Below are 27,224 nucleotides of genomic sequence, written 5' to 3'. Positions count from 1 at the left end.
GGGATCTATTGAGACATAAAAGATTATTAAAGGATTGGATACTCTGGAGGCAGGAAACATGTTTCTGTTGATGGGTGAGTGTCGAACCAGAGGACACAGCTTAAAAATACAGGGAAGACCATTTAGGACAGAGATGAGGAGAACCTTTTTCACCCAGAGAGTGGTGGCTGTGTGGAATGCTCTGCCCCAGAGGGCAGTGGAGGCCCAGTCTCTGGATTCATTTAAGAAAGAGTTGGATAGAGCTCTCAAGGATAGTGGAATCAAGGGAGATGGAGATAAGGCAGGAACAGGATACTGATTAAGGATGATCAGCCATGATCATATTGAATGGTGGTGCAGGCTCGAAGGGCAGAATGGCCTACTCCTGCACCTATTGTCTATTGTATAGACAGGATAGATTGAATGAATCCTTAGAAGAATATAAAGAAAGTAGGAGTATACTTAAGAAGGAAATCAGGAGGGCAAAAATGGGACATGAGATAGCTTTGGCAAATAGAATTAACGAGAATCCAAAGGGTTTTTACAAATATATTAAGGACAAAAGGGTAACTAGCAATAGAATAGGGTCCCTCAAAGATCAGCAAGGCGGCCTTTGTGTGGAGCCACAGAAAATGGGGGAGATACTAAACGAATATTTTGCATCAGTATTTACTGTGGAAAAGGATATGGAAGATATAGACTGTAGGGAAATAGATGGTGACATCTTGCAAAATGTCCATATTACAGTGGAGGAAGTGCTGGATACCTTGGAATGCATCAAAGAGGATAAATCCCCAGGACCTGATCAGGTGTACCTGAGAACTCTGTGGGAAGCTAGAGAAGTGATTGCTGGGCCTCTTGCTGAGATATTTGTATCATCGATAGTCACAGGTGAGGTGCCGGAAGACTGGAGGTTGGCAAACGTGGTGCCACTGTTTAAGAAGGGCGGTAAAGGCAAGCCAGGGACCTGTAGACCGGTGAGCCTGACCTCGGTGGTGGGAAAGTTGTTGGAGGGAAGCCTGAGGGACAGGATGTACATGTATTTGGAAAGGCAAGGACTGATTAGGGATAGTCAACATGGCTTTGTGCGTGGGAAATCATGTCTCACAAATTTGATTGAGTTTTTTGAAGAAGTAACAAAGAAGATTGATGAGGGCAGAGCAGTAGATGTGATGTATATGGACTTCAGTAAGGCATTCGACAAGGTTCCCCATGGGAGACTGATTAGCAAGGTTCGATCTCACGGAATACAGGGAGAACTAGCCATATGGATACAGAACTGGCTCAAAGGTAGAAGACAGAGGGTGGTGGTGGAGGGTGGTTTTTTTTTAGACTGGAGGCCTGTGACCAATGGAATGCCACAAGGATCGGTGCTGGGCCCTCTACTTTTTGTTATTTACATAAATGATTTGGATGTGAGCATAAAAGGTACAGTTAGTAAATTTGCAGATGATACCAAAATTAGAGGTGTAGTGGACAGCCCAAAGAGGGTTACCTCAGATTACACCAGGATCTGGACACAATGGGCCAATGGGCTGAGAAGTGGCAGATGGAGTTTAGTTCAGATAAATGTGAGGTGCTGCATTTTGGGAAAGCAAATCTTAGCAGGTCTTATACACTTAATGGTAAGGTCCTAGGGAGTGTTGCTGAACAACGAGACCTTGGAGTGCAGGTGCATAGCTCCTTGAAAGTGGAGTTGCAGGTAGATAGAATAGTGACGAAGGCATTTGGTATGCTTTCCTTTATTGGTCAGAGTATTGAGTACAGGAGTTGGGAGGTCATGTTGGGGCTGTACAGGACATTGGTTAGGCCACTGTTGAAATATTGCATGCAACTCTGGTCTCCTTCTTATCGGAAAGATGTTGTGAAACTTGAAAGGGTTCAGAAAAGGTTTACAAGGATGTTGCCAGGGCTGGAGGATCTGAGGTACAGGGAGAGGCTGAACAGGCTGGGGCTGTTTTCCCTGGAGCGTCAGAGGCTGAGGGGTGACCCTATAGAGGTTTTCAAAATTATGAGGGGCATGGATAGGATAAATAGACAAAGTCTTTTCCCTGGGGTCCGGGATTCCAGAACTAGAAGGGCATAGGTTTAGGGTGAGAGGGGAAAGATATAAAAGAGACCTAAGGGGCAACTTTTTCACGCAGAGGGTGCTATGTGTATGTAATGAGCTGCCAGACGATGTGGTAGAGGCTGGTACAATTGCAACATTTAAGAGGCATCTGGATGGGTATATGAATAGGAAGGGTTTGGAGGGATATGGGCTGGGTGCTGGCAGGTGGGACTTGATTGGGTTGGGATATCTGGCCGGCATGGGTGGATTGGACTGAAGGGTCTGTTTCCATGTTGTACACCTCTATGATTCTATGACTCCAAGAGACAGATTGATAAGCTCGCAAAATGTCACAGAATCGAGAGGCCATCCACAGGGGAACTGGTTTCAGTCATTCATTGTCTTCATTGTTGCAGGTGGCTCAGCAGCTCTGGCAGCTAATGACACCCACAAATATTACGTTGTACAATGTGGAAAGGATCATTCAATCCAGCATTATTGAGCTTTATAAGTGTGTTTCATGCAATGAGTATTCAAGCAATATCTAAACACGTTAATACTGAGCCCTACATCCCGATTAGTTGCTGAGAATGTGGCAGTGATCACAGATTTCCCTGACAAGTATGCCCCAGGTATGATTTTCTAATGAGTTCCAGGGGATGAAATGCTGTACAGCCTGTGTAGATTGATGTATTGTTTTTGATAAGACTGTTCTACCTTGAATTCTGTGATAGTCCTGGATGTTTAGCTTTGGAAGTATTTACGTAGAACAGCAAGTTGTTTTCTGAGCTTTGATTCTATTAACAGTTCTGATGGTTGGAATACTATAAGTCTACAGCTTTGGAGTACAGTCTGAAAATCTTGGTTCTTCTTCACCAGTCTGACTCCTCTTTCAGTTTCACTGTTGCACTGGGGATATCAGAGGGAATGTGGAAGAAGCACATATCTGCAGTTTTCTGCAAAGTGTGTGAAGTAGTCATTTGCAAATTGTGGATCATTATCAGCAGTAGGTAAAAACAATGACTGCAGATGCTGGAAACCAGATTCTGGATTAGTAGTGCTGGAAGAGCACAGCAGTTCAGGCAGCATCCGAGAAGCAGCGAAATCGACGTTTCGGTCAAAAGCCCTTCATCAGGAATAAAAAGGTGAAGGGCTTTTGCCCGATTTCGCTGCACCTTGGATGCTGCCTGAACTGCTGTGCTCTTCCAGCACCACTAATCCATTATCAGAAGTAACCTGGTCAAGGATGCTGTCTATTGCAAAAATCTTCTTTGCAGATAAATATTAGATTCTGGGTAATCCAAGATGGAGGATGGGAAAATTTGTAGCTGTAACACCTGCTCCTTTTTTGAGGTATTTTAGGCATTGGAGGCGATTTCCTTGAATTCCAGGAGCAGCAATTACTGTGTTTTATGCTGTTGCATTGTTTTGAAACTTTGGAAAATGAAAGTCAAAACAATGGCACTCTTAAAAGGGAGCAAATGGTCTGTAAGGGAGAGAAAGAAATAAACCTACACTGCTAACTGACGCAGCACTGAATCTGTGCAGTTATTTCCTTTGCTGTTTGAATTCATGTATCGCTGGATATCGGAATGTGTCTGGAAAACTTAACAAACAGCAAAATTCACAACTGATCTTGGAGGAACCTGTTTGGGAGAAGTCACAGCATAGAAACAGATAAGTGAGTAGTTTCAAATATAGTCTAGCTGCAAATCTACAATGGTGAGTACAGTGGGTTCTTGTTTGATTGTGTGTTTTATTGAGATCTGTCTCTTCATTAAATTTTAAAAATATAAGCCATAAGTATTTGGTTAGCCTGGAGCAGTGTTTTGTCGAGCAATCAGATGGTGCTATTTTCTGGGTCTGTAGATTGGAAGGAATAAAATGGCATTTAATAGAGTGATATGCACTTCTTTATCAGATGTGGGAGTTTTGAGAGAGTTTGCCAATACATTAAGGACAAAAGGGTAATGAGGGAGCAAATAGGGCCCCTCAAAGGTCAGCATGGCAGCCTTTGTGTGGAGCCGCAGGAGATGGGGGAGATACAAAACAAATATTTTGCATCAGTGTTTACTGTGGCGAAGGACATGGAAGAAACAGAATGTGGGGAAATAGATGGTGACATCTTGAAAAATGTCCATTTTACAGAGGAGGAAGTGCTGGATGTCTTGAAATACATAAAAGTGGATAAATCCCCAGGACCTGATCAGGTGTACCCTAGAACTCTGTGGGAAGCTAGAGAAGTAATTGCTGGGAGAAAGTGAGGTCTGCAAGTGTCAGGGTCGAGAGTGTGTTACTGGAAAAGCACTGCAGGTCAGGCAGCATCCTAGGAGCAGGAGAATCGATGTTTCGGGCCAGAGCCCTTCATCAGTAATCAGTGATTTCTGGACCCTTGCTGAGATATTTGCATCATCGATAGTCACAGGTGAGGTGCCAGAAGACTGGAGTTGGCTAGCGTGGTACTATTATTTAAGAAACATGGTAAGGACAAGCTCGGGAACTATAGACTGGTGAGCCTGATGTCAGTGGTGGGCAAGTTGTTGGAGGGAATCTTGAGGGACAGGATTTACATGTATTTGGAAAGGCAAGGGAGAGTCAACATGGCTTTGTGAGTGGGAAATCATGTCTCTACAAACTTGATTGTTTTGAAAAAGTAACAAGGAGGATTGATGAGGGTAGAGTGGAATACGTGACCTATATGGACTTCAGTAAGGCATTTGACAAGGTTTCCCATGGAAGACTGGTTAGCAAAGATAGATCTCATGGAATACAGGGAGAACTAGCCATCTGGATACAGAATTGGCTCAAAGGTAGAAGACAGAGGATGGTGGTGGAGGGTTGTTTCTAAGATTGGAGGCCTGAAACCAGTGGAGTGCCACAAGGATCGGTGCTGAGTCCTCTACGCTTTGTTATTTATATAAATTATTTGGATATGAGCATAGGAGATATAGTTAGAATGTTTGCAGATGCCACCAAAATTGAAGATGTAGTGGACAGTGAAGAAAGGTTACCTCAGATTACAATGGGATCTTGATCAGATGGGCCAATGGGCTGAAGGGTGGCAGATGAGTTTAATTTAGATAAATGTGAGGTGCTGCATTTTGGAAAGCAAATCTTTGCAGTTCTTATACACTTAATGGTAAGGTCCTCGGGAGTGTTGCTGAACAAAGTGACCTTGGAGTGCAGGTTCACATCTCCTTGAAAGTAGAGTCACAGGTAGACAGGATAGTGAAGAAGGCGTTTTATATGATTTCCTTTTTTGGGCAGAGTGTTGAGTACAGGAGTTGGGAGGTGATGTTATGGCTGTACATGACATTGGTTAGGCCACTTTTGGAATATTGTGTGCAATTCGGGTCTCCTTCCTATTGGACTGATGTTGTGAAACTTGAAAGGGTTCAGAAAAGATTTACAAGAATGTTGCCAGGGTTGGAGGACTTGAGCTATAGGGAGAGGCTGAACAGGCTGGGGCTGTTTTCCCTGGAGCGCGAAGGCTGAGAGGTGACTTCATAGAGGTTTATCAAATCATGTGGGACATGGATAGGATAAATAGACAAAGTCTTTTCCCTGGGATGGGGTAGTCCAGAACTAGCGGGCATAGGTTTATGGTGAGAGGGACAACTATTTCACGCAGAGGGTGGTGCATGTATGGAATTAGCTGCCAGAGTAAATGATAGAGGCTAATACAATTGCAACATTGGATAGGAAGGGTTTAGAGTGATATGGGCCAAGTGCTGGCAGGTGGGACTAGATTGGTTTGGGATATCTGGTCGGCGTGGACGAGTTGGACTGAAAGGTCTATTTCGGCGTTGTACATCTCTATGACTCTATGAGTCTGTCTATCTCAGTAGTCATTGTGTACAAACATTTGAATTTGATCCATTTGGTCATTTCTTCTCTAAGTCTTAATATTCCCAGACACATGTGGATAACTGAGCTTGAGCTTTGCATTTTGTGACACCTGCGTGGCCCTGGTGTATTGTTTTCATTGTTGTTTGCCAGAATGTGAGACTAGAATCACCAGTATTTCATTACAGACAATTTCCATCACTGTGTTACTAAGACTCTGCTGTGGATAACCTTGTGTGCAATACTGGTAGATAAGGGTGCATTTCGCATCTTGATTTATACATGGAAAATTTCTTGAAGTTTTTTTCAGCTTCTGGTGACTGTGGTGCAATGAACTGAGAACATGACTCAAATCACATTGGTAAATTTAACACTCTGATGTGCAGTATGGTCAATGGTGGCTTTGGACAATGCATTGCATCTGCATTGTAGCTGATTGGATATTTATAGCCTTAGCAAAGTAAATCCTAAACAAAAGGCAAACATTAATAATTGCATTTTAAAAATAAGTATATTCTATTTGACTTTTTAAAATCTTCTGTGAAATAATTAGTCAGCAACCTAGTGTATTTTGCTCTCGTTCTTTGTGTGCTGTGTTTCCTGTCAATTGAGAAAACTGATAAATCATCAGTTATTGTAAAACAACAGACTTTTGTTTGTTCGAGAAAGGTAATGATTGTTGATTGTCAGGTGGTGACAGTGAAACCAGGTCCTGGAGTCAGCCATAGTCCAGTGTAGCTTCATTTAAACTAGCCACAACTGAGGTCATTGTTACCAATGATTTGTAAGGCAGTCTCATTAACACTGGAATGTGCAGTGCGTCATTATAGGTTGTATAACATTACATAAGTTAGAAAGTGCAGAAAGATAACAATGGCATGTATTTAAATGGCGTGGACCATGACCAAACTGGGATTTATTTGTATGCCCTGACATCTGTTCAGATTGAATTTGTATGGGTCAGCTAAGCAAATGAGTTTAAATTCCATTTTACATATTTGGGCCATCAAAGTACCAAGCTATGGAATGGCTTTGTTGCTGCAAATCTTAGGAAACATTCCTCGGCATAAAAACACAGCTATTAGGAAAGCAACTGATTCAGGATCAAACATAGGAAAAGGTCCAGGTTAAAAAGTCAGGTCATGAGTGCAAATTTCAAACCTTAGCCAATTCTTTTTTGTATTTTATTTCTGATGGAGTTGGCAGCAGCAATTTAATTGATTCGGGTTTCTCATTTCACGCACTCAAGACTTGAATGACTCAAATACAGTCATAGAGATGTACATCATGGAAACAGACCCTTCAGTCTAACTTGTCTGTGCTGACCAGGTATCCTAAATAAATCTAGTCCCATTTGCCAGCATATTCCTCTAAACTCTTCTTATTCATATATGCATCCAGATGCATTATAAATGTTATAATTGTACCAGCCTCCACCAGTTGCTCTGTCAGCTCATTCCATACATGCACCACTCCCTGCGTGAAAGAGTTATCTCTTAGGTCCCTTTTATATCTTTCCCCTGTCACTTTAACCCTAAGCCCTCTAGTTTTGGACTCCCCTACCCTTGGGAAAACACCTTGGCTATTTACCCTATCCATGCCCCTCATGACTTTCCAAACCTTTATAAGGTCACCCCTCAGCCTCCAACACTCCCAGGGAAAATAGCCCCAACCCTTTCAGCTAAAACCCTCTAACCCTCCTTGTAAAATCACTTCTCAACTCTTTCAAGTTTCATAACATCTCTCCTTCAGCAGGGAGACCAAAACTGAATGCCATATTCTGAAATCTGATGTCAAACTTTTACAGCCACAGGGGAGAATTCAGCAAAATGCCAGGAAAAGTGGACAGCTACCTGTGCTCTTATGTTTGCTGTAGAGATATAAGGAACCACAGGTCTCTTGAGGCTGTGCCCCTACCTCTGAGTCAAAATGTCTAGGTTCAAGTTCCATCTGCTGCAAAGGTGTGTCAGAACAAATCTGAACAGACCGAATAAAAAATAGCTACAAGGAATCAAAGAGCAAGACAATAATTCAGCTTGCCTTGGTCAAATTATATGCAGACTCATGTGTAACATGATTCAATCCTAATTAGGTAATATTGTGTCAACAAATTCTGTATGTACTGAATATCATTTCTGTTTCCATGATTCAGCAAAAAACATTTCCATGATTCAACCATGCTGGATTTATTGTGTCCTACGCAGTAATTTACTATGTTTATTAATCTCTATGATCCTCAATGTCAATATCAACCAGGTAGTCATCTGGATCTATACAACTCATAATAATACTATTATCTTCTCCAGAGATTTAAATATGTGGGCAGCACTGTACTCATTATGTTCCATTACCAACATAAGCACATAAGCACAGAACACACGGCCCTGAGGAAGGAGGCTAAGAGGCAATTTCATGGCTGATTTCCAGTGGATACAGGAACCAAAGACCTTATTGAGCCAGGCCTGCCTGTCAAGATTGAAAACTTGAATATACAAACTGGTTACATTGTAATAAGGCAATGCATCGATGTAACAATCTCAGAAATGGTTGAGCTTCCTCACCTGTTGATCTTTAGATTAGATTAGATTACCTACAGTGTGGAAACAGGCCCTTCGGCCCAACAAGTCCACACCGACCCACCCATACCCCTACATTTACCCCTTACCTAACACTATGGGCAATTTAGCGTGGCCAATTCACCTGACCCGCACATCTTTGTGACTGTGGGAGGAAACCGGAGCACCCGGAGGAAACCCATGCAGACACGGGGAGAACGTGCAAACTCCACACAGTCAGTCACCTGAGTCGGGAACTGAACCCGGGTCTCAGGCGCTGTGAGGCAGCAGTGCTAACCACTATGCCACCGTGCCGCCCACAATGTTGTTTTCATGAGCAAATGTTAGGTGCTTTCCCATAGGAAAGGAAAAAAACAAACATAATTTCATAACTGGAACTCTGCTGGTCAGCTGAAGAATATCACTGGATTACAGAACTAAGCATTGATTTATTCAAGGAATTACTAGTGTCATCAGGGGACCAAAGAGATAGGAACATAGACAAGGATAAAAAAAGAGTAGAATACTGGAACAGCTTTGTTACATGGTTGTGCTCTCATTCCCGAGTCACAAAGTCAGAGGTTTATGTCCAGTAATGAACAGCAGTGCATCATCTGGGCTGACATTTCAGCTTGGCACCGAGGGAATGTTATATTGATAGAGATGCAAGCTTGTTAGATGATAAATCAAAGTCCTGTCTGCCATTCTTAGGTGGGCAGAAACAATCCTACAGCACTGCCATTTGTATACAGAATTGGCTCAAAGGTAGAAGACAGAGGATGGTGGTGGAGGGTTGCTTTTCAGACTGAAGGCCTGTGACCAGCGGATGATTTGGATGTGGGCATAAGAGATATAGTTAATAAGTTTGCAGATGACACCAAAATTGGAGGTGGACAGTGAAGAAAGTTGCCTTGGATTACAACGGGATCTTGATAAGATGGGCCAATGGGCTGAGGAGTGGCAGATGGAGTTTAATTCAGGTAAATGCAAGGTGCTGCATTTTGGGAAATCAAATCTTAGCAGGACTTATACACTTAATAGTGAGGTCCTAGGGAGTGTTGCTGAACAAAGAGACTTTGGAGTGCAGGTTCATAGCTCCTTGAAGGTGGAGTTGCAGGTAGATTGGATAGTGAAGAAGGCATTTGGTATACTTTCCTTTGTTGGTCAGAGTATTGAGTACAGGAGTTGGGAGGTCATGTTGTGGCTGTACAGGACATTGGTACGGCTGCTTTTGGAATATTATGCGCAATTCTGGCTTCCCTCCTTTAGAAATGATGTTGTGAAACTTGAAAGGGTTCAGAAAAGATTTACAAGCATGTTGCCAGGGTTGGAGGATTTGAGCTATAGGGAGAGATTGAATAGACTGGGGCTGCTCTCCCTGGAGTGTTGGGGGCATGGGGGGTGACTTTATAGAGGTTTATAAAATCATGACGGGCATGGATAGGATAAATAGACAAAGTCTTTTCCTTGGGGTGGGAGGGTCCAGAATTGAAGGCATAGGTTTAGGGTGAGAGGGGAAAGATATAAAAGAGACCTCTAAGGGCAACTTTTTCACTCAGAGGGTGGTACCTGTGTTGAATGAGCTGCCAGAGGAAGTGGTGGAGGCTAGTACAATCACAACATTTAAAAAGCATCTGGATGGGTATATGAATAGGAAGGGTTTGGAGAGATATGGGCTGGATGCCGGCAGGTGAGACAAGATTGGGTTGGGATATCTTGTCGGCATGGGCGAGTTGGATGGAAAAGTCTATTTCCATGCTGTACATCTCTCTGACTCTATTACTCTACTGAAGAAAGATAAAGAGTACTCCTGGTGTCTTGGTCACAAGTCATGCTCCAAGCAAAACAATCAAAATGTGAGTGCCACATTTATCCAGGTAATGAATGCTGTTCTGAAGTAATCGCACATGTGTCTCTGAATGGATCTCAAAGTTTTGAAAAGCACTGTATATTTTATCCTATGTTAGTTATTAGCAGCCAGTTTATATTTAACCAAAGTTTCTTAATGTTAAATTTAAGCAGTAAAACATATGAACTGGGAATTGTAAATACTGTGAACCTAATAAATTTGCTGTAGATGTATAATTGTACAACTTTGTGCAGATGTCTTAAATATGGAACAGATCTCCTGTCCGAAACAGGCAACAGCAAAACAGAAATGTGTAGCTCCACACACTTTATTTTCTTTACTTCTTTTTTTCCCAGTTTTTTCTCTCCCACACTACCTACTAACAGCGGTAGTGTTTCCTTTTCCACAGCACCCATGTCGTGTGTGTGTAAGTGTCAAACTCTCAACATGACTGTCTGTGTGGAGTTTGCACATTCTCCCTCTGTCTGCGTGGGTTTCCTCCGGGTGCTCCGATTTCTTCCCCCAGTCCAAAGATGTGCAGGTCAGGTGAATTGGCCATGCTAAATTGCCCACAGTGTTAGGTGCATTAGTCAGGGGTAAATGGTGGGGAATGGGTCTGCGTGGGTTGCTCTTTGGAGGGTCAGTGTGGACTTGTTGGGCTGAAGGTCCTGTTTCCATACTGTAGGGAATCTAATCTAATCTAAACACGCTATATTTTTTTTCCCCAACTGCAGCAGCAACACCTTGACTGTAGCACCAGCCAGCACAGTCAGTGCCCTAAACTAAATCTCCTGTATTTCATTTTATCCCCACACTACTGTCTAATTGCGGTAGTGCTTATATTTTCCCCCGCACCCATCTTGTGTGTGTGCAGGTGTCAGGCTCAGTGAAAGACAACAGATGTACGAATCTTTATTCAAGTTTCCACCACCAGGAAGAAAGAAAACACCCAAGTGGCCAGTGACAAGCAGTGCCCTTCTCAGAGGGTGATGCTGCGTGTTCAAACAGTGAAGGGGCGGGCAGGGATTAAATCAAAATAGAGTTGGAGGTGGAAATAATGCACTCCAATCCCTGCAATGTCCACCTTGCCCTGAAAATCTCGAGGGTCACTACACACTATTTTTTTTTCTTTTTGTTTTCACACTCACACTGATCCAGCTCTTGAATGGAAACACCCAAGTGGCTAGTTTCTTTTACTTTTTTTTTCCTTAACCCCCACACTCCCGCCTAACTGTGGTAGTGCTTATTTTTTTCCCCAGCACCCATGGTGTGTGTGTGTGTGTGTGTGTGCAGATGTGAGATACAGTGAGAGACTCAAAGTGCTCGAATCTTTATTTAATTTCCACCACCAGGAAGAGAGGAAACACCCGAGTGGCCTGTGACAAGCAGTGCCTTTCACATCAAAGGGCAATGCGGTGTGATCAAACAGTGAAGGGGAGGGCGGGGACTAAATCAAAATAGAGTTGCAGAGGGAAATAATGCACTCCACTCCCTGTGATGCCCACCTTGCCCTGAAAATCTCGAGGCTCTCTACACACTTTATTGTGTAATTTGCTTGTTATCCATTTGTCACCACTAGCCTCTTTTCAAACTACTGTTGATTAATCTGAAAAAGGTAATTATTTGTGCCTTTTTGTGTTTTAAATTGTTTCTCTGCTATTGAATATGAAATAAAAAAGCCCTTTGAAACAAATGCAAACTGTTCAGGTAGTATTACTGAATCATTAATCCACTGAACATTTAAGAGTACTTTACTGGAATAAGTCACATCGTTACAACTTTTAATGTTGCAAATCACCTCAGGGTGCATCCTGGAGGCGTGAAGAAAATGGTTGTTGCACTGAAGAAGGATCACTGCTACATAAAAATTCACTTTTCCTTATAACGTACATTGTGTTGCACTCAGATCCAAAGTTAAAGTTCCCATATTACTATCCTAATTCAATCAGTATATGCAGAGGATTAACTAAGATTGGGTTTGATTTTGACTTTCATTGTTGAACAGAAAACTGGTGCTAACAGATCAGCTCAATTAATTCTGTGGAAAGCCAGCAACAAGACCCTGACACTGAGTCAAACTTGGAGGATTAAAAGCATGGGCAAAGAGGTTAGTTTAAAGAGCATCCCAGAGGGAGTGTTCCAATAATTTGTGTTTAATGGAGGTGGTTAAAATTTACCCTAAAATGTTTCCCTTGACACTGTTCCTCCCCAACAGTGAAAATTGGGCTGGGGACAAGTAAATGCTAAACTTCTTGATACAGTATTCATTCTTCACCCACAAAATAAACACAAAACACAACAAAATAAATCAAACTGCAACTATAAAGATTAATTTATGGCAATATTTTATCACTCAATAGCAGGAGAAAAATGTGGAGTTAAAAATTGTGAAAAAGTGTGCAGCAGGTCTGTAAAATATTTAATTGTCCTTTCATGGTGTGGGTGGTTTCCAATCCATAACTGTCCTGGAACTGAGTGGCTTGCCTGACTATTTCAGATGGCAATTGAGAGTCAACCATGTTGCTGAGGGTCTGGAGTCACATGTAGGCCAGACCAGGTGAGGATGGCAGACTTTCTTCATTAATGAATGAGATGGGTTTTTACAACAATTGATGTTTCTTGTCATGATCATTATTACTCACAGTACCTTTCAATTGCAGAATTATTAATCACATTTAAAATCCAATTGCTATTATGATGGGATTTGAACCCGTGAACATCAGCCTGGGGCCTCTGGATTATTAATCAAGTGATATTACCACTTCACTACTGTCTCTCTCTCTCTCTCTGTATTTGATAACATGGATCTTTAATAATTACAATTTTGTTTGGACATACCTTTTTCTGATTGGTTGCTGACAGACTTCTGTACAACCTCCTGCCCTGTTTCCCAGCATTCCAGATGGTAAATGAAGGCCAACTACTCAGAACTCGCTCTTCTAGGAATGCCACACGGTTCTTCCAAATGGTCTCTCTAATGGGATAAAGAAGTAATGAATCACATCTTTATATTTGTGTTATAACGACAATAAGAGAGTGTGAGTGATCATGAGACATTAATTTTATTACAGTATCAAAAGATTTTAGGCAGTGTTCACATACAATTACACACAAATACATGGAACTCATCTAGAATTGGTTGGGGATTTTATAGATGTGTTGGGTCTTGCAATGCCAACTGGAACAGCTAGCTAGAGATCCATGTTACCATGATCAGAAGGGCCCAACAATGTTAAATGCCTCAAAATTGGTCACTGGCCAGCCTTCCCCAAAATCAAAGACCCTGGATGCAGAAATCAGAGTCTGTTAGATCTTTTACTCATCAATGCGACAGGGATGGCAGTGGCTGCTGCAGGTAAGAGAGTAACTGGATACCCAACATCCAGTTGGGAGAGAAGCAGGTTCGAGGTAAACTGTGGCCAGAAGAGTCTCATAGGAGTGTGTGTGTGTGTGTGTGTGGTGGTGATGGTTAAGGACTGCACTGGGTGGGAAGAAAACAACTGAGCTTTGAGATTGGCCAGAAGCAGGAGCATGAGGATGTATCTTAGTGGACCTCTCCCTCGATCAGGCATATGATGTCTTTGAAGAAGGGGAACCCTCGCCCTTCCCCCTCTTACACCTAAAGAAAAGCTTTGTTGTTGTCCCTGAGTGCTCATACACCTGCCCACCAATGGGTTAACACCAGCAGCAATGGGACATGGTGGTCCTTAATTGCCCATTACTACGTACGTTCAGTAACAGCATGACAGGATGTCCAACCATGGGTTTTGCCAAACCAGATGTAATTTTGGTGGAGCTGGGAAGGGGGTGAAGTCAGGACAGTGGTTTGGTGCTTGCATGCTACCCTCCGAATTGATTAAATGCCCTCCCCCACTCTAAACATGCCAGTAAGGAATGCATAAAATGTCCCATTGGATGTGGAGTCATACAGTCATATAGCATGGAAACAAACCCTTCAGTCCAACTCATCCACCAACCAGACATCCCAATCTGCTCTAGTCCCATTTGCAAACATTTGGCCCATATCCCTCTAAACCCTTCCTATTCATATACCCGTCTAGATGCCTTTTAAATGTTGTAACTGTACCAGCCGCCACCATTTTCTCTGGTAGCTCATTCCACTCACGCACCACCCTTTGCATGAGAAAGTTACCCCTCAAATCCTTTTTAATTCTTTCCCCTCTCACCTTAAACTTTTGCCCTCTAATTTGGACTCCCCCACCCTTGGAAAAACACCTTGGTTATTCACCCGATCCATAATTTTATAAACTATTGAGTCACCCCTCAGCCTCAAAAGCTCCAGGGAAAAAGGCTCCAGCCGACTCAGCCTCTCCCTATAACTCACACTCTTCATTCCCGGCCACATCCTTGTTAATCTTTTCTGTACACTTTCAAGTTTAACAACATCATCCTTCCTATAGGACGGTGACCAGGATTATACCTTGGTACATTTTGGGGTATCCTTTTAAAGGAGAAAGTGAGGTCTGCAGATTCTGGAGATCAGAGCTGAAAATGTGTTGCTGGAAAAGCGCAGCAGGTCAGGCAGCATCCTGTTCCTTGGATGCTGCCTGACCTGCTGCGCTTTTCCAGCAACACATTTTCAGCTCAGTATCCTTTTAAAGCTCTGGTATACATTCATATTCGAAAAATAAATCACCAAAGTTAACCTACGTTTGCCTCTTTTTATTTATTATACTATATAATACAATAAACTTTCAAAGCAATGTGACCATACGGAAAGAAAGCAGGGTGACCGATTTGATGCCTACTCAAAGACCTTGTTAGATCTTCTTGGTTCCAAACACACAAGGAGACAAATAATTTCTAATATACACAGAGTCATTTATTCAAAACGACTTTCTGAAAATGTTGTTTCTGTTACCTGGCAACAGTCAGGAATGTAACGACTGATCCATGTGTTCTCTGTAGTATTGGAACATGGGCCAAAAGCAGACTGACTCTGCAGCAGCGCTCAATGGGTTTCTTTGTACTCTGATCATAAACCAAGAATGGTCTGAGTTGCAAATCAGTTCCAAGAGATTGCTACCTGGGACCAGAGCTATGAGAATGAACCTTGACCTGTACTTCTGAAGATTTTTGAGCCCCTCTCTAATTTTTAAAAATAGAATTCTATTCCTGAACCTATTGAAATTATTTATTATTAATCACCCTCAGAGTAAAGAAATCTCTCCTCAGCTCATCCTAAATGGCCTCCTCCGTATGCAGAGACTGTGTCCCCTGGTTTTAGACTCCCAATGAGAAAAAACATCCTCCCTGCATCCAGTCTGTCTGGTCCTGAAAGAATTTCATACATATAAATCAGATCCCTCTCATTCTTCTAAACTCTAGTGAATACAGGTCCAGCTGAACCCATCTCTCCTCACACAACTAGTGAACCTTTGCTGCACTCCCCTGTGACAAATACATCAGGTAGAAATGTAATCAAAGTGAAAAAATATTTACATGCAAACTCATCATACATCTCAAGACACCCAAAAATGCTTTGTATACCATGAATTGTGTAAGTAAATCCTGAAGACACGATGCAGATTTAATTTGTATTTTCTTTCACATTCTTTCACAAGGGGACATGAATTTAAGGTGAAGGGTGGAAGGTATAGGGGGCATGTCAGGGGAAGGTTCTTTACCCAAAGAGTGGTGGGGGCATGGAATGTTTTGCCTGTGGGAGTGGCAGAGTCAGAATCATTGGTGGCCTTTAAGCGGCAATTGGATAGGTACATGGATAGATGCTTAAGCTAGGACAAATGTTCGGCATAACATTGTGGGCCGAAGGGCCTGTTCTGTGCTGTATTGTTCTATGTTCTATGTTTGTTGACCATAATGAGATCCTAGCCCTTCTACATATTGTGTTGTGAGATGCTTTTAGCATCAATGTTGATCAGGCAAATTGGGTCTTGGCTTAGTGTCTCATCTGAAGGAGTGCACCTTCAATGTAGTACTCTCCCTCATGACAGTACTGAGCTGGTGTTGCCTCTAAATATAAAGTACTGATTGTTGCAACAGCATCATCCAAATCCCATTTTAGTAATCCTGACTTTTAGGTCAGCTGGCTGCCCATGGAACTGTAAAACATCTAAAATCCTGTCAAAAACATCAAACTCAGCAATGGAAACAGAAGTCTCAACGTTAAGTTAAATGTCTAAGAAAATCTGGGTAAAAAGGAAAGGTCTGCAGAGATGGATGGCACAAAGGCCAAAGGGAATCGGAGAGAAGATCACATGGCTCAATCATGTTTCAGAGACATTTTAAAAGGCTAAAACATGTTGGAGACAAGGAAAGTTAACGGAGGTGAAGAGGTCCACAGTTTTGAGTTTCACAATAGATAAAAATCATGTCTGTACAATTAACTTTGAATGCAGTACAATGAGAATGCAGGCTGGAGGAACAACATATGCAACATACAATAATCAACCATAACATTGACTACAAAATTACCAATATACTAAATCAAACCCACCTAACAATGATTATAGCATGATTATCAGATCTCATGGTTCAGTTAGTGTGCCAGGTTAACAAGTTCACTTTCATGAATTTCAGGCACTCTAATTGGAACATACAACTTTTCCATTGCTAATTTGTCTATTGCTGTTGCCTATCAATGACAAAGCAATTGACTGCAATCAGAGGTTTCCTGACTGCGGATGTCTTCGGGCAACAGTATTAAGTTTTTCAGGTGAAGTTAACTTGTTCCAGATGTTGAACTGGTCAATTTCTGGTCAGTTTTATAAATTCCCATTTTGATTCTATCCAGACGGACCATGTCTGCCAAATTAGCAAAGTTGTATCCAGATGCCTTATTGCTGTAAACTTGATACTTTTCTTTTCTCTAATGGATGACCATTTTCTTTCAGGACTAAAACATTAAACAATTTGTTATGTGATAGTTTTGCAATAAATGAGGTTTTTTTATTTAGCTATTTTCTGTTTGGAAGGACATTGCCCCCTTAAAAGTACATTTAAATCTTTAATGTTGCAAAGGTCAACCAATGAAAATATGGATGTTTGGAGGAAAACAGAAGCATTGATTGTAATAATATTTCTTATATTGAATGCATTCAGAAATTACATATTACTCATAAACAACAGTGAACTAAAGTGGAAATGTGTGAGACATGTGTCTTAATGACGTATAGTGGAACAAAAGTAATTTAGAACTTATTCTGAGTTTCTGTCTTTATTAACAGTAATAGAATTATTCTGTCTTTATTAACTGTCTGTATTAGAGTCAGAGTCATAGAGATGTACAGCATGGAAACAGACCCTTCGGTCCAACCAGTCCATGCTGACCAGATATCCCAGCCCAATCTAGTCCCACTGCCAGCACCCGGCCCATATCCCTCCAATCCCTTCCTATTCATATACCCATCCAAATGCTTCTTAAATGTTGCAATTGTACCAGCCTCCACCACTTCCTCTGGCAGCTCATTCCATACACGTATCACCCAATGCGTGAAAAAGTTGCCCCTTAGGTCTCTTTTATATCTTTCCCCTCTCACCCTAAACCTATGCCGTCTAGTTCTGGACTTCCCAACCCCAGGGAAAAGACTTTGTCTATTTATCCTATCTATGCCCCTCATAATTTTGAAAACCTCTATAAAGTCACCCATCAGCCTCCAATGCTCCAGGGAAAACAGCTCCACCCTGTTCTGCCTCTCCCTGTAGCTCAGTTCCTCCATCCCTGGCAACATCCTTGTAAATCTTTTCTGAATCCTTTCAAGTGTCACAACATCTTTCCGATAGGAAGGAGACCAGAGTTGCATGCAATATTCCAACAGTGGCCTAACCAATGTCCTGATCAGGTCCTGGGGATTTGTCCACCTTTATCCGTTTCAAGGCATCCAGCACTTCCTCCTCTGTAATCTGGACATTTTGAAAGATGTCACCATCTATTTCCTTACAGTCTATATCTTTCACATCCTTTTCCACAGTAAATACTGATGCAAAATATTAATTTAGTATCTCCTCCATTTTCTGTGGCTCCACACAAAGGCCACCTTGCTGATCTTTGAGGGGCCCTATTCTCTCCCTAGTTACCCTTTTTTTCCTTAATATATTTGTAAAAACCCTTTGGATTCTCCTTAATTGTATTGTTGGAATATTAACATTTATTTTTATTTTGTTTATTTCAGCATGGTTTCCTCTGTTATGCACAATCTTGTCAATCAGCAATGGTATTTTGGGCCTCAATGTTTTAAAATGGAAATAATTGGGAACAATGAATTTAAGAGGTAGGACTGATTTTAACTAGAAGAAGCTTGGCCTAACAAATGGTTTCTTGGACCCACAATTACACTGCCCTACAGTTAAATTAAGATCTTTCATACTGCCTCCTACTCAAGCTCACTCCTTTACAGAGCGTTGAAGCTGTTACATTCCTTCCTCCCTCAGAATTCCCTTCAGCTTCAACAATATTCATATCCTTGAGATCCAAAGTTTGGCCTCACCATTTCCTGACTCAAATTTTCCTCCCTTCTTGCTCTCTTCAGGCTTGTTGTTTTCTCCATTTTAACAGAAAAGCAACTAAACCACACTTTATAGGCAGGGTCAAGTGTAAAGGAAAGGAATGGGAGGATTTATATAGCTAGTAGCAGGAATGTCATATTAAAAAGAGAGATCAATTTGTAGCTTATACAGCACTAGGTCCAAAATGATGAAGGAATTTTTGGCCCATTTTCAAAATAATGGATGATTGCTCTTCCATGCACATGAGGGGAGGTATGAAGGAAACTGCTTTACTGCAAATCTGGCCACCCACGAGGCAGAATCTTACTCCTTTCATCATTCTTGAAGACATTTGGGAAACCTCAGCAGAAAGCATTGTTTCCTGTTGTCTTCATATGGAATTATGTCTGTCAGATTTCATTCCTCTCCCAGCATTAAAACAGCTTCATCTACATTTTAATATGACTGTGAGCATTACACGCATTGTGCATTAAATATTTTGATGGGTGCCAGACTAACATATCAAGAGAGTTCAAGTGATCTTCAAGTGAAAACCTTTAGATTTTCAGAAGTGCTTGACTTGGAATGATCTTCGATCTGAAACACTCAGGGATTGATGCCAAGAGTCAACAGCTCAACTGACAACTTGTCTCAGTTCCAATTTGCATATTTGTCTTCAGATTGAATTTTGCTTCCTTGTAGAATGAAGAAGTTTTGCATTTCTGTTTCATTCAATCATGACCACAATCTTTCCATCAGAAGTTACCACTGTCTAGAAATTAAACTGGACTAACCATAAATATAGTGGCTACAAGGGCAAATTAGATATTAGTAATGCTGCAGGAAGGAATTTACCTCTTGTGTCCCCAAAGCCTGTCTACCATCTGCATGTCATGAGGAGTGCAACGGGATACAACCAAATAATGCTGGAAAACTCAGTACGTGTAGAGAAAAAGTTAATATTTCAGGCCAATGACTCTGCCTCTCTCTCTCCCTCCCCATAGGTCCTGCCAGACCTGCTAAATATTTCCAGCATTTTTGTTTCTATTTCAGATTTCCAGAATCTATAGTATTTTGCTTTTGTACAATGGAATATCCTCCATTTACGTAGATGAGCGCAGCTCCAACAGCTTTCAAGACTGTCCAGGACAAAGCAGCCCATCTGGCTATTACATCATCTTCCACCATGCCATAGTTGCATAAGTGTGAACTATTTATGAGAAGCAGTAACCAAGGTTCCTTTGACGGCATCTACCAAACCTGTAATACTAATAAAGTTATGGGCAGCAGACACATAGAAACACCGTCATATAGCAGTTCCCTCTCAAACCACACAGGATCCTGAATTGGAACTACATTGCCGTTCCTTCAGTGTTGCTGAGTCAACATCCTGGAACACCCTTCCTCATAGTACTGTGGATATACCTACACCATATGGTCTACTGCTGGTTACCCTTTGAAGGGTAACTAACGATGGGCAATAAACACTGACCTAGCCAGTGACGGTATGTATCAGGAATGAATAAATAAAATGTAAATCATCAGTAGTGGTAGATTCCTAATTTTTTGTTACTGTCTCCACCTGAAATTGGGTTAAAATTGATAGATTTCCATACTTCTAAGCGATTTTAGAAGGGAACTATCAACAAAGGTCAGGAGGGGAACACTTAATATTTTGGGCAGCACAGCTTTGGGCAATGGTATCTTGTCTACTGTGATAGTTAAGATCAGCCAAAGGTCTTCAGCATCATAGACAATAAATTGTGATACACTGGAGTTAAATTTCCCTTTCGGTGATGGTTCTGAGAAATGTGTCAGATATGTTGGGTCTGAGTGGTCAAAACCGCTCTGAATATGTTGAATTGAAGCTGGCAACTCTGTTCTCGGACCAATGTGTCACAATGTACCTTCAAGATTAAATGCTGCATTTAAACATCATTAACACCATCTGAAATTAGGTGCAATACAAGTGAGAGTGGTAGTCGTAACGTCACTGGATTGATAATCTCAATGGCTTGACCTAACAAAAGGCTTAGCTGATGCTCTGGGCACAGTCCAAATTGAACTTAATTCCAGATTCATTAGTTGAATGTAAGAAGATAGGCGTGGACATTACATGTCCCTTGGCTGTGTTTCTGGTGGGAAGGCCAGAAGTCTAGACCACTATCTTCCCCATCTCTCTGAATCTCACCCTCATTTGTCCATGTTGTAATATGGTTGGCATGGACAGCTGGTGGGAGTGATTTATTTTTACAGAAGTTTTTAAAAGGGCAGGTTAGAGATGTCCTTGTGCATCATGGGTATCGCCCAAAGATTAAAGCCCTTTCCTTCCTCCTAAGCTGTTCCCCAAATCCACATTCCCTCAACACCTTGCAACCAATACCCTGGGCTTATCTTACTCCAGTATCCATCGATCTGTCTTCCTCATAGACCTACCTGCAGTACCGGCAGCATCCACTACTGAGCATGTGGAGGTGTTGGGCAATCAGATTGGCCAGCCTCAATGAAGGGTAGGCCTTCCTCCCAATGTGAGCTGGAAGTCCCATTCTGTCCTTGTTGCTGGGCAGACCATTTTCAGCATTTATCACTTTCTAACTGACCTTTTAGTCTGGGGTGAGCAATTCACCCCCTGCCCAAGACCTTTTGGATGACATCCAGCTCCCCCTTCTCATGGCAATGGTGACCATGGAACTATCATCAATTATTGTTAAAAAAAATCTGGTTCAGTAATGTCCTTCAGGGAAGGACATCTGCTGTCCTAACCTAGTCTGACCTACCTGTACTCCAGACTTATAGCATTGCCACTATTTCTTCAGCATAGTTTCAAATTGCCTCACATGCCCCTCAGTTCAGGGACAATTAGGGATTGGCAACAAGGTTGGCCTGCCAGAGGTGCCAACAACTCATGAAAAAATGAAGAAAAAATACTGCCACAGTCCTGAAGAAAAAAATGTGTTCCTTTCATAGCCAAAAGATAGCATAGCCAGCCAGTGAAATCCTTTTGAGGTATTATCATATTCCACGCTGCAGTGCCCTCTGCATAACCAACTGGGTCATAAAGAGACATTTTCCAATTGAGGATCTGTTTGAAACCAAGATACTAAAAATGATCAGTAACTTTAACATCCTCCTGTTTCTGATCTAAATGCACTTAAGTCATCAGAATACTTCATTTAAATAGTGGGCACTGAAGACCTCACAGAATCCCTACAGTGTGGAAGCAGGCCATTCAACCTAACAAGTTCACACCAACCCTCCCACCACATCCTATCCCTGTAAACCTGTATTTCCAATGGACAATCCACCTTGCCTGCACATCCCTGGACACAATGGCCAATTTAACAATGGCCAATCCAACTAACCTGGACATCTCTGGATTGCTGGGGGATACCGAAGCATCTCTGCACAGACATGGGGAAAATGTGCAAGCTCCACACAGAGAGTTGCCTGAGGCTGGAATCAAACCCAGGTCTCTGGAGCTGAGATGAAACAATGCTAACCACTGAGCTAACATGTATTCTTTCCAAGTATTTTCTGACTGATCTGTTCAAAGTAGGTCGGACTTGCACCTGCGCTTCCTGCTTCGGGGTAGGGACTTGTACTGCAAGATCCCCCCTGAAGCTGCTCCATGAAACTTATGTTGACAATCTTCTGTTGGATGCTTTTAGACAAAACTGAAGTGAGAAGCTTAACTGACGAATTAACTGCTATGACCTTCTAAGGTTAAATTAAATTTCCCTGCACTGCTTTAATCTACAAAATGGAGTCTTGCCAGTATTTTACAAGCTACTCTTTCTAAGCTCCAGTGTAAGTGGGTTAATCAAATTTCTTTCAAGTCCTTAAAATTTCAGAAAGACTGGCTAATAAATTTCCAGTGAGTACGATGATTTTCTTTTGAAAAGAGGACACAACAATTTATAAGAGCAGTGAATCATCAAATTATGGATCCACCCTATGACTGTGTTTACATGAACTGTGAACTTATCCAAGAAACTCTGAATATAGTAATACTATTGATGATTAAAAACACTGACACTCTGCCAAATCTCTATTAAACAAACAAGATTAAAGTGGAAGCCAATCGCTAAACATGGCATGTAATTAAATTAAGTCATGATTTAGTAACTTTTAATTTAATTTCCCAGAGAAAAGTTGGAACTCAACTTGTCCTAATTCCTTTAGTTTCTTGGGTACAGCAGTTTATGAGTGGCTGTGTTTGTTTGACTTTAGAGGTATCGGTCAACTGTACGTACATCACCATGACGACTGAATCAACAATTAAGGTAGTTGTGGCCAGCCTGTGGTCCTGTTGAGTTTGCAATCCTAATCTCTCACACATTTAATAGACAGCTCGAAAGGTGGTGAGACCGTAATTCTCCCAATCTGAGTAACACAGAAATTGGGATCTGATTTTGCTTCATAAGATACGTGTCAGGAATGATTCAGGAAAGGGTGAAATTTTATCATTTCGTAAATGTTTGAATGGCAATCAATACAGGCAAAGGGAAACAGAATCCAGTAACAAATACATTTCAGTTGTACTGACCAGAAGTTGATGTAGTATATAAGTTCGTGACAGTCTGAAGCCAATGTCATAACAACTCAATATTGTACAAGGTATAAAAGAAACCTCAAATGTCATAATCCTCAATCGCATTACTATAATCGGTATATTTTAAACCTGGTGATCTGGACTGAAGAAAACGCTTTTCTTATTTGTCTTTCATAGTTACAAAACAATATCGACTTATTTTCATTTTAAATTATTTTTGTACAAGAAGTATTTCCCTTAAAGAAGGGGTTGAGAGTGTTTTGGGGAATACTAAATAGATTCCTTGAAATGTTTAAATAGGCAGCTTTGATTAAGGTTCACTTGAGTTTTGTAAACAATAGCTGTTTTAGGTTTTGCACAATATCATATTTGGCAAGAGCATAAATTAAAAAAAAATAGGAAGCTGTGAGACAACTGGAAACTGTGTGTGCTTTTAAACTAAATAAGATTTAAATGGGGCAAAGCAGCTGTGATGCAGTACAGTTGATAAATAACTTAGAAATGTCATTCCATTCGCTCTGTGTTAATCGTTTCAATGCTGCAATCCAGTGTGTGTTTACTTTTGTATAAAATTCCTTCAGGATGACAGGAGGCCTTTGTGTTATGGGTTATGTTGTGGTCTACTTCCTTGTGCTCTTGTCAATGAACTTGCCCTGTCCTAGCATTCTGACACAGTGTAGTGTTACAATCCAATTCTAACTGAACTTAAAGGTTTCCATGAGAACAATTTTCTTAAACATGCAGTAAGTTTCCAGAGGCATCTTTACTCTGCAATGATAAAATTTTACTTAGATATTTTGGGAAAGAAGATGAAGGATACACAAGGTCTCTTCCCTGGGGTTGGGGAGTCCAGATGAGATGGCATAGGCTTAGGGTGAGAGGGAAGTATTTAAAAGGGATTTAAGAGGTAACTTTTTCACGCAAAGGATGACGTGTGTATAGAATGAGCTGCTAGAGGAAGTGTTGGAGGCTGATACAATTACAGCATTTAAAAGGCATCTGAATGGGTATATGATTAGGAAGGGTTTAAAGGGATATAGGCCAAGTGCTGGCAAATGGGACTAGATTAGTTTAGGATACCTTGTCAGTCTGGACGAGTTGAATCAAAGGATCTGTTTCCATGCTGTACATCTTTATGACTTTAAGTACTTGAAAATGAAGCACATTTCATTTTTGACAGCCATTAAACAGTCCTGGATCAGGTATGGAAAGCAAAACCCTACCTAGCTTGCATATGGGACACATATTAACACTGAATGTGTTTCACAAGCAACACCCGCCCAGATGATCTCAGATGGACCAATGGCAGAACAGATTAGGATTTTGATGGGCTGAACCTAACATCTGGTCATCTTCAAGGCCTTTGTAACAGTGTCTATCATACCAACAAAATCTGTAACTAGTTGTCATCATGCAGTAAACAATAGCCTTCTAACTACAAAAGACTCTTCTAGTTGGACCAGGAAGTGTTTTTTCTCTGAGGACCTTTAGTTTGCAGGGAGTGGTGGCAACAACTTGCATCATAAGCAACAGATCATATGGACTTGAGTAGTCTGCTCATACTACTCAATCCAATGACACGTTTTAGGATTCAATGTCAGAGGAGTCCTTCTGTACTGTACCAATGTGTATTATAAGGCTTTCTTAAGTTCAGTGAAGATTTATCTCAGGAAAGTACCATCTTCTATGCTGCTGTGTGTTGGGTTTCTGAACACAAGTTCCAATTTAAAGGCAGTTATGTCACCTGGGGCCATGTTGCTTCAGACCTGACAAAAATTATTACACAAGTACCCTGTTATCAATGTTAGGATAATAAAAACAAAGATCTGAGGAAGCTGGAAATCTGCAACAAAAACAGAAACAGAAAGAGAAACACAGTAGAGCTGGCAGCATCTGTAGAGAGAGTTTTGGAGACAATGTTTCAAGTCTAGTGACCCTACACCAAAACTGAAAGTAGCTGGAAAGGGTGGTATTAATGGTGATGACGGAGTCGGGAGTAAACGGAGTACATTGTTCCCAGAGAGATAGAGAGAGAGAGAAGAGAAAAGTGGAGATAGGTAAATAAATAGAGCATCAGGATCTTTGAATAAACCTTTTTATCAAGGTTGATCCTTGGTTAGTAAAACAGTGTTTACTCTTTCAGTGATCTCACTTTACACCAAGTACCATAAGACATAGGAGCAGAAATTAGGCCATTCAGCCTAATGAGGGTAGTCACTTGCTTGACAGAGTGAAGGAAGTAAGGTCACTTCTTTTTACTACAGAAGTTGGTCAGTCTTTAGCTCCAAATTTACACACTACTTGCTTCAGTAGGGGATTCCAGATGCTAAACATTCGTCCTGAATCACAGGGCAACGGGCAAAGCAGCACATCTCTATGGATGGGGATGTCCAATTTACAAACACTTGTACGAATGAATGTGATATGAGACAGGGCATATTAATATAAATTTTAAAGATTTGCTATATAAATGTTTCCTTGTATTTCCGAACAGCTGTTTTATAGTGTCTTGTGTTGTGTTCCAACTTGTGCACAAATCGATTTACAAATGGACTCAAGAACAGAGCCCATTTGCACCTGGGGTCAGCCTGTATCATATGACAGTTGGGTGAAAAAAATATCCTGTTCTATCCTGTTGCTAACTCCTCTTATCCTGATGAAGCGCTCCTGCCTGAAACATCAACTTCCCTGTTCCTCGGATGGGGCCTGACCAGCTGTGTATTTCCAGCACCACTCTAATCTTGACTCCAGCATCTGCAGCCCTCACTTTTGCTTAATTAGTCCTATCTGTCATGTTGTCTTCTACCACGCAACTTACTTTCCTAACTATCTTTATATTGGCAGAAAATATGGGTGGGAAACATATTATTCATCCCTTCATCAAAATCATTTACATACATTGTAAACAGTTGAGGTCCCAGCACTGATCCCTATGGCACAGCACTCCTTTATCCATAGCACATATTATGTCCTCAAAGAACTTCAAGAGTTTAGTTAAAAATGATTTGGCTTTCACAAAACCATGTTGATTCAGCCTGATTACCTTGAACTTATCCAAGGGCACTCCTATAGCTTCTTTCATGATAGCTACTAACATTTACCCCATGTCAGATATTAAGCTAACTGGCCTCTAGTTTCCTACTTCCTATCTCCCTCTGTTTCCGAATAAAATCACAAAATTCACAATCTTCTAATCTAATGGGACCATCCCAAATCAAGGTGTTTTAGAAAATTAAAGCCAATGCATCATCAATGTCATTAGCCACTTCTTTTAAGAGGTTAGACTGAAGTCCATCAGGACCTGGGCACTTGTCAGCCTGCACTCTACCAATTTGCTTGATACTACTTTTGTGATGATTATTTTTTTTCCTGAGTTCCTCCCATCCTTCCACTTCCTGATTTATTGCTTCTTCTGGGATGTTACTTGTAATCTTTACAGTGACGACTGAAATAAAATACGTATTCTCTTCACCTGCTATTTCTTTATTTTTCATAATACATTTTCCTGTCTGATTTTCTATGGGATCCTTGTTAACACATTTCTTTAAATTATTATAGAAACATTTACTGTGTGTTTTTTTATATTTCGGTCTAGCTTTCCCTTATAACCGAAGTTTCCCTTCTTTAATTTTTTAAATTGTTCCTTTTTTTAAATATGCTGTCTAATCTACTGATCGGTCATATATTTTTGTGCAATCATATGCTTTTTCCTTGATACTATCTTTAATATTTCTGGTAAATCACTGATGGCAGGTTCATCCTTTGGAATTCTTCTTGTTCACTGGAATGGATCTTTTCCATATATTATTAAATATCCCTCATATGTCTGCTCCCTGCATTACTATTGACCTATAATTTAGCCTAATTTAGCCTAAATTGCCAGTTCTGCTTTTATGCCCTCATAATTGCCCCTATTTATATTCTCCA

The 27,224-nt window shown here is 41.1% G+C and overlaps 1 protein-coding gene across 2 annotated transcripts in view; it reads right to left on the bottom strand.

The window, feature by feature from the left end:
- Positions 1–27,224, bottom strand: part of b3gntl1 (UDP-GlcNAc:betaGal beta-1,3-N-acetylglucosaminyltransferase-like 1) — a 338,080-nt gene that overhangs the window by 45,631 nt on the left and 265,225 nt on the right. For both annotated transcript variants that reach the window (XM_060844592.1, XM_060844593.1), the window contains one exon: positions 13,118–13,253. In XM_060844592.1, coding sequence (XP_060700575.1) covers positions 13,118–13,253 — 136 coding nt within the window. The remainder of the gene's footprint in view (positions 1–13,117; positions 13,254–27,224) is intronic.

The sequence above is a fragment of the Hemiscyllium ocellatum genome, chromosome 25, assembly GCF_020745735.1.
Source record: "Hemiscyllium ocellatum isolate sHemOce1 chromosome 25, sHemOce1.pat.X.cur, whole genome shotgun sequence".
Classification (NCBI taxonomy): Eukaryota; Metazoa; Chordata; class Chondrichthyes; order Orectolobiformes; family Hemiscylliidae; genus Hemiscyllium; species Hemiscyllium ocellatum.
The sequence above is the reverse complement of the archived record's forward strand: the minus strand, read 5'-3'. Positions and strand labels throughout refer to the sequence as shown.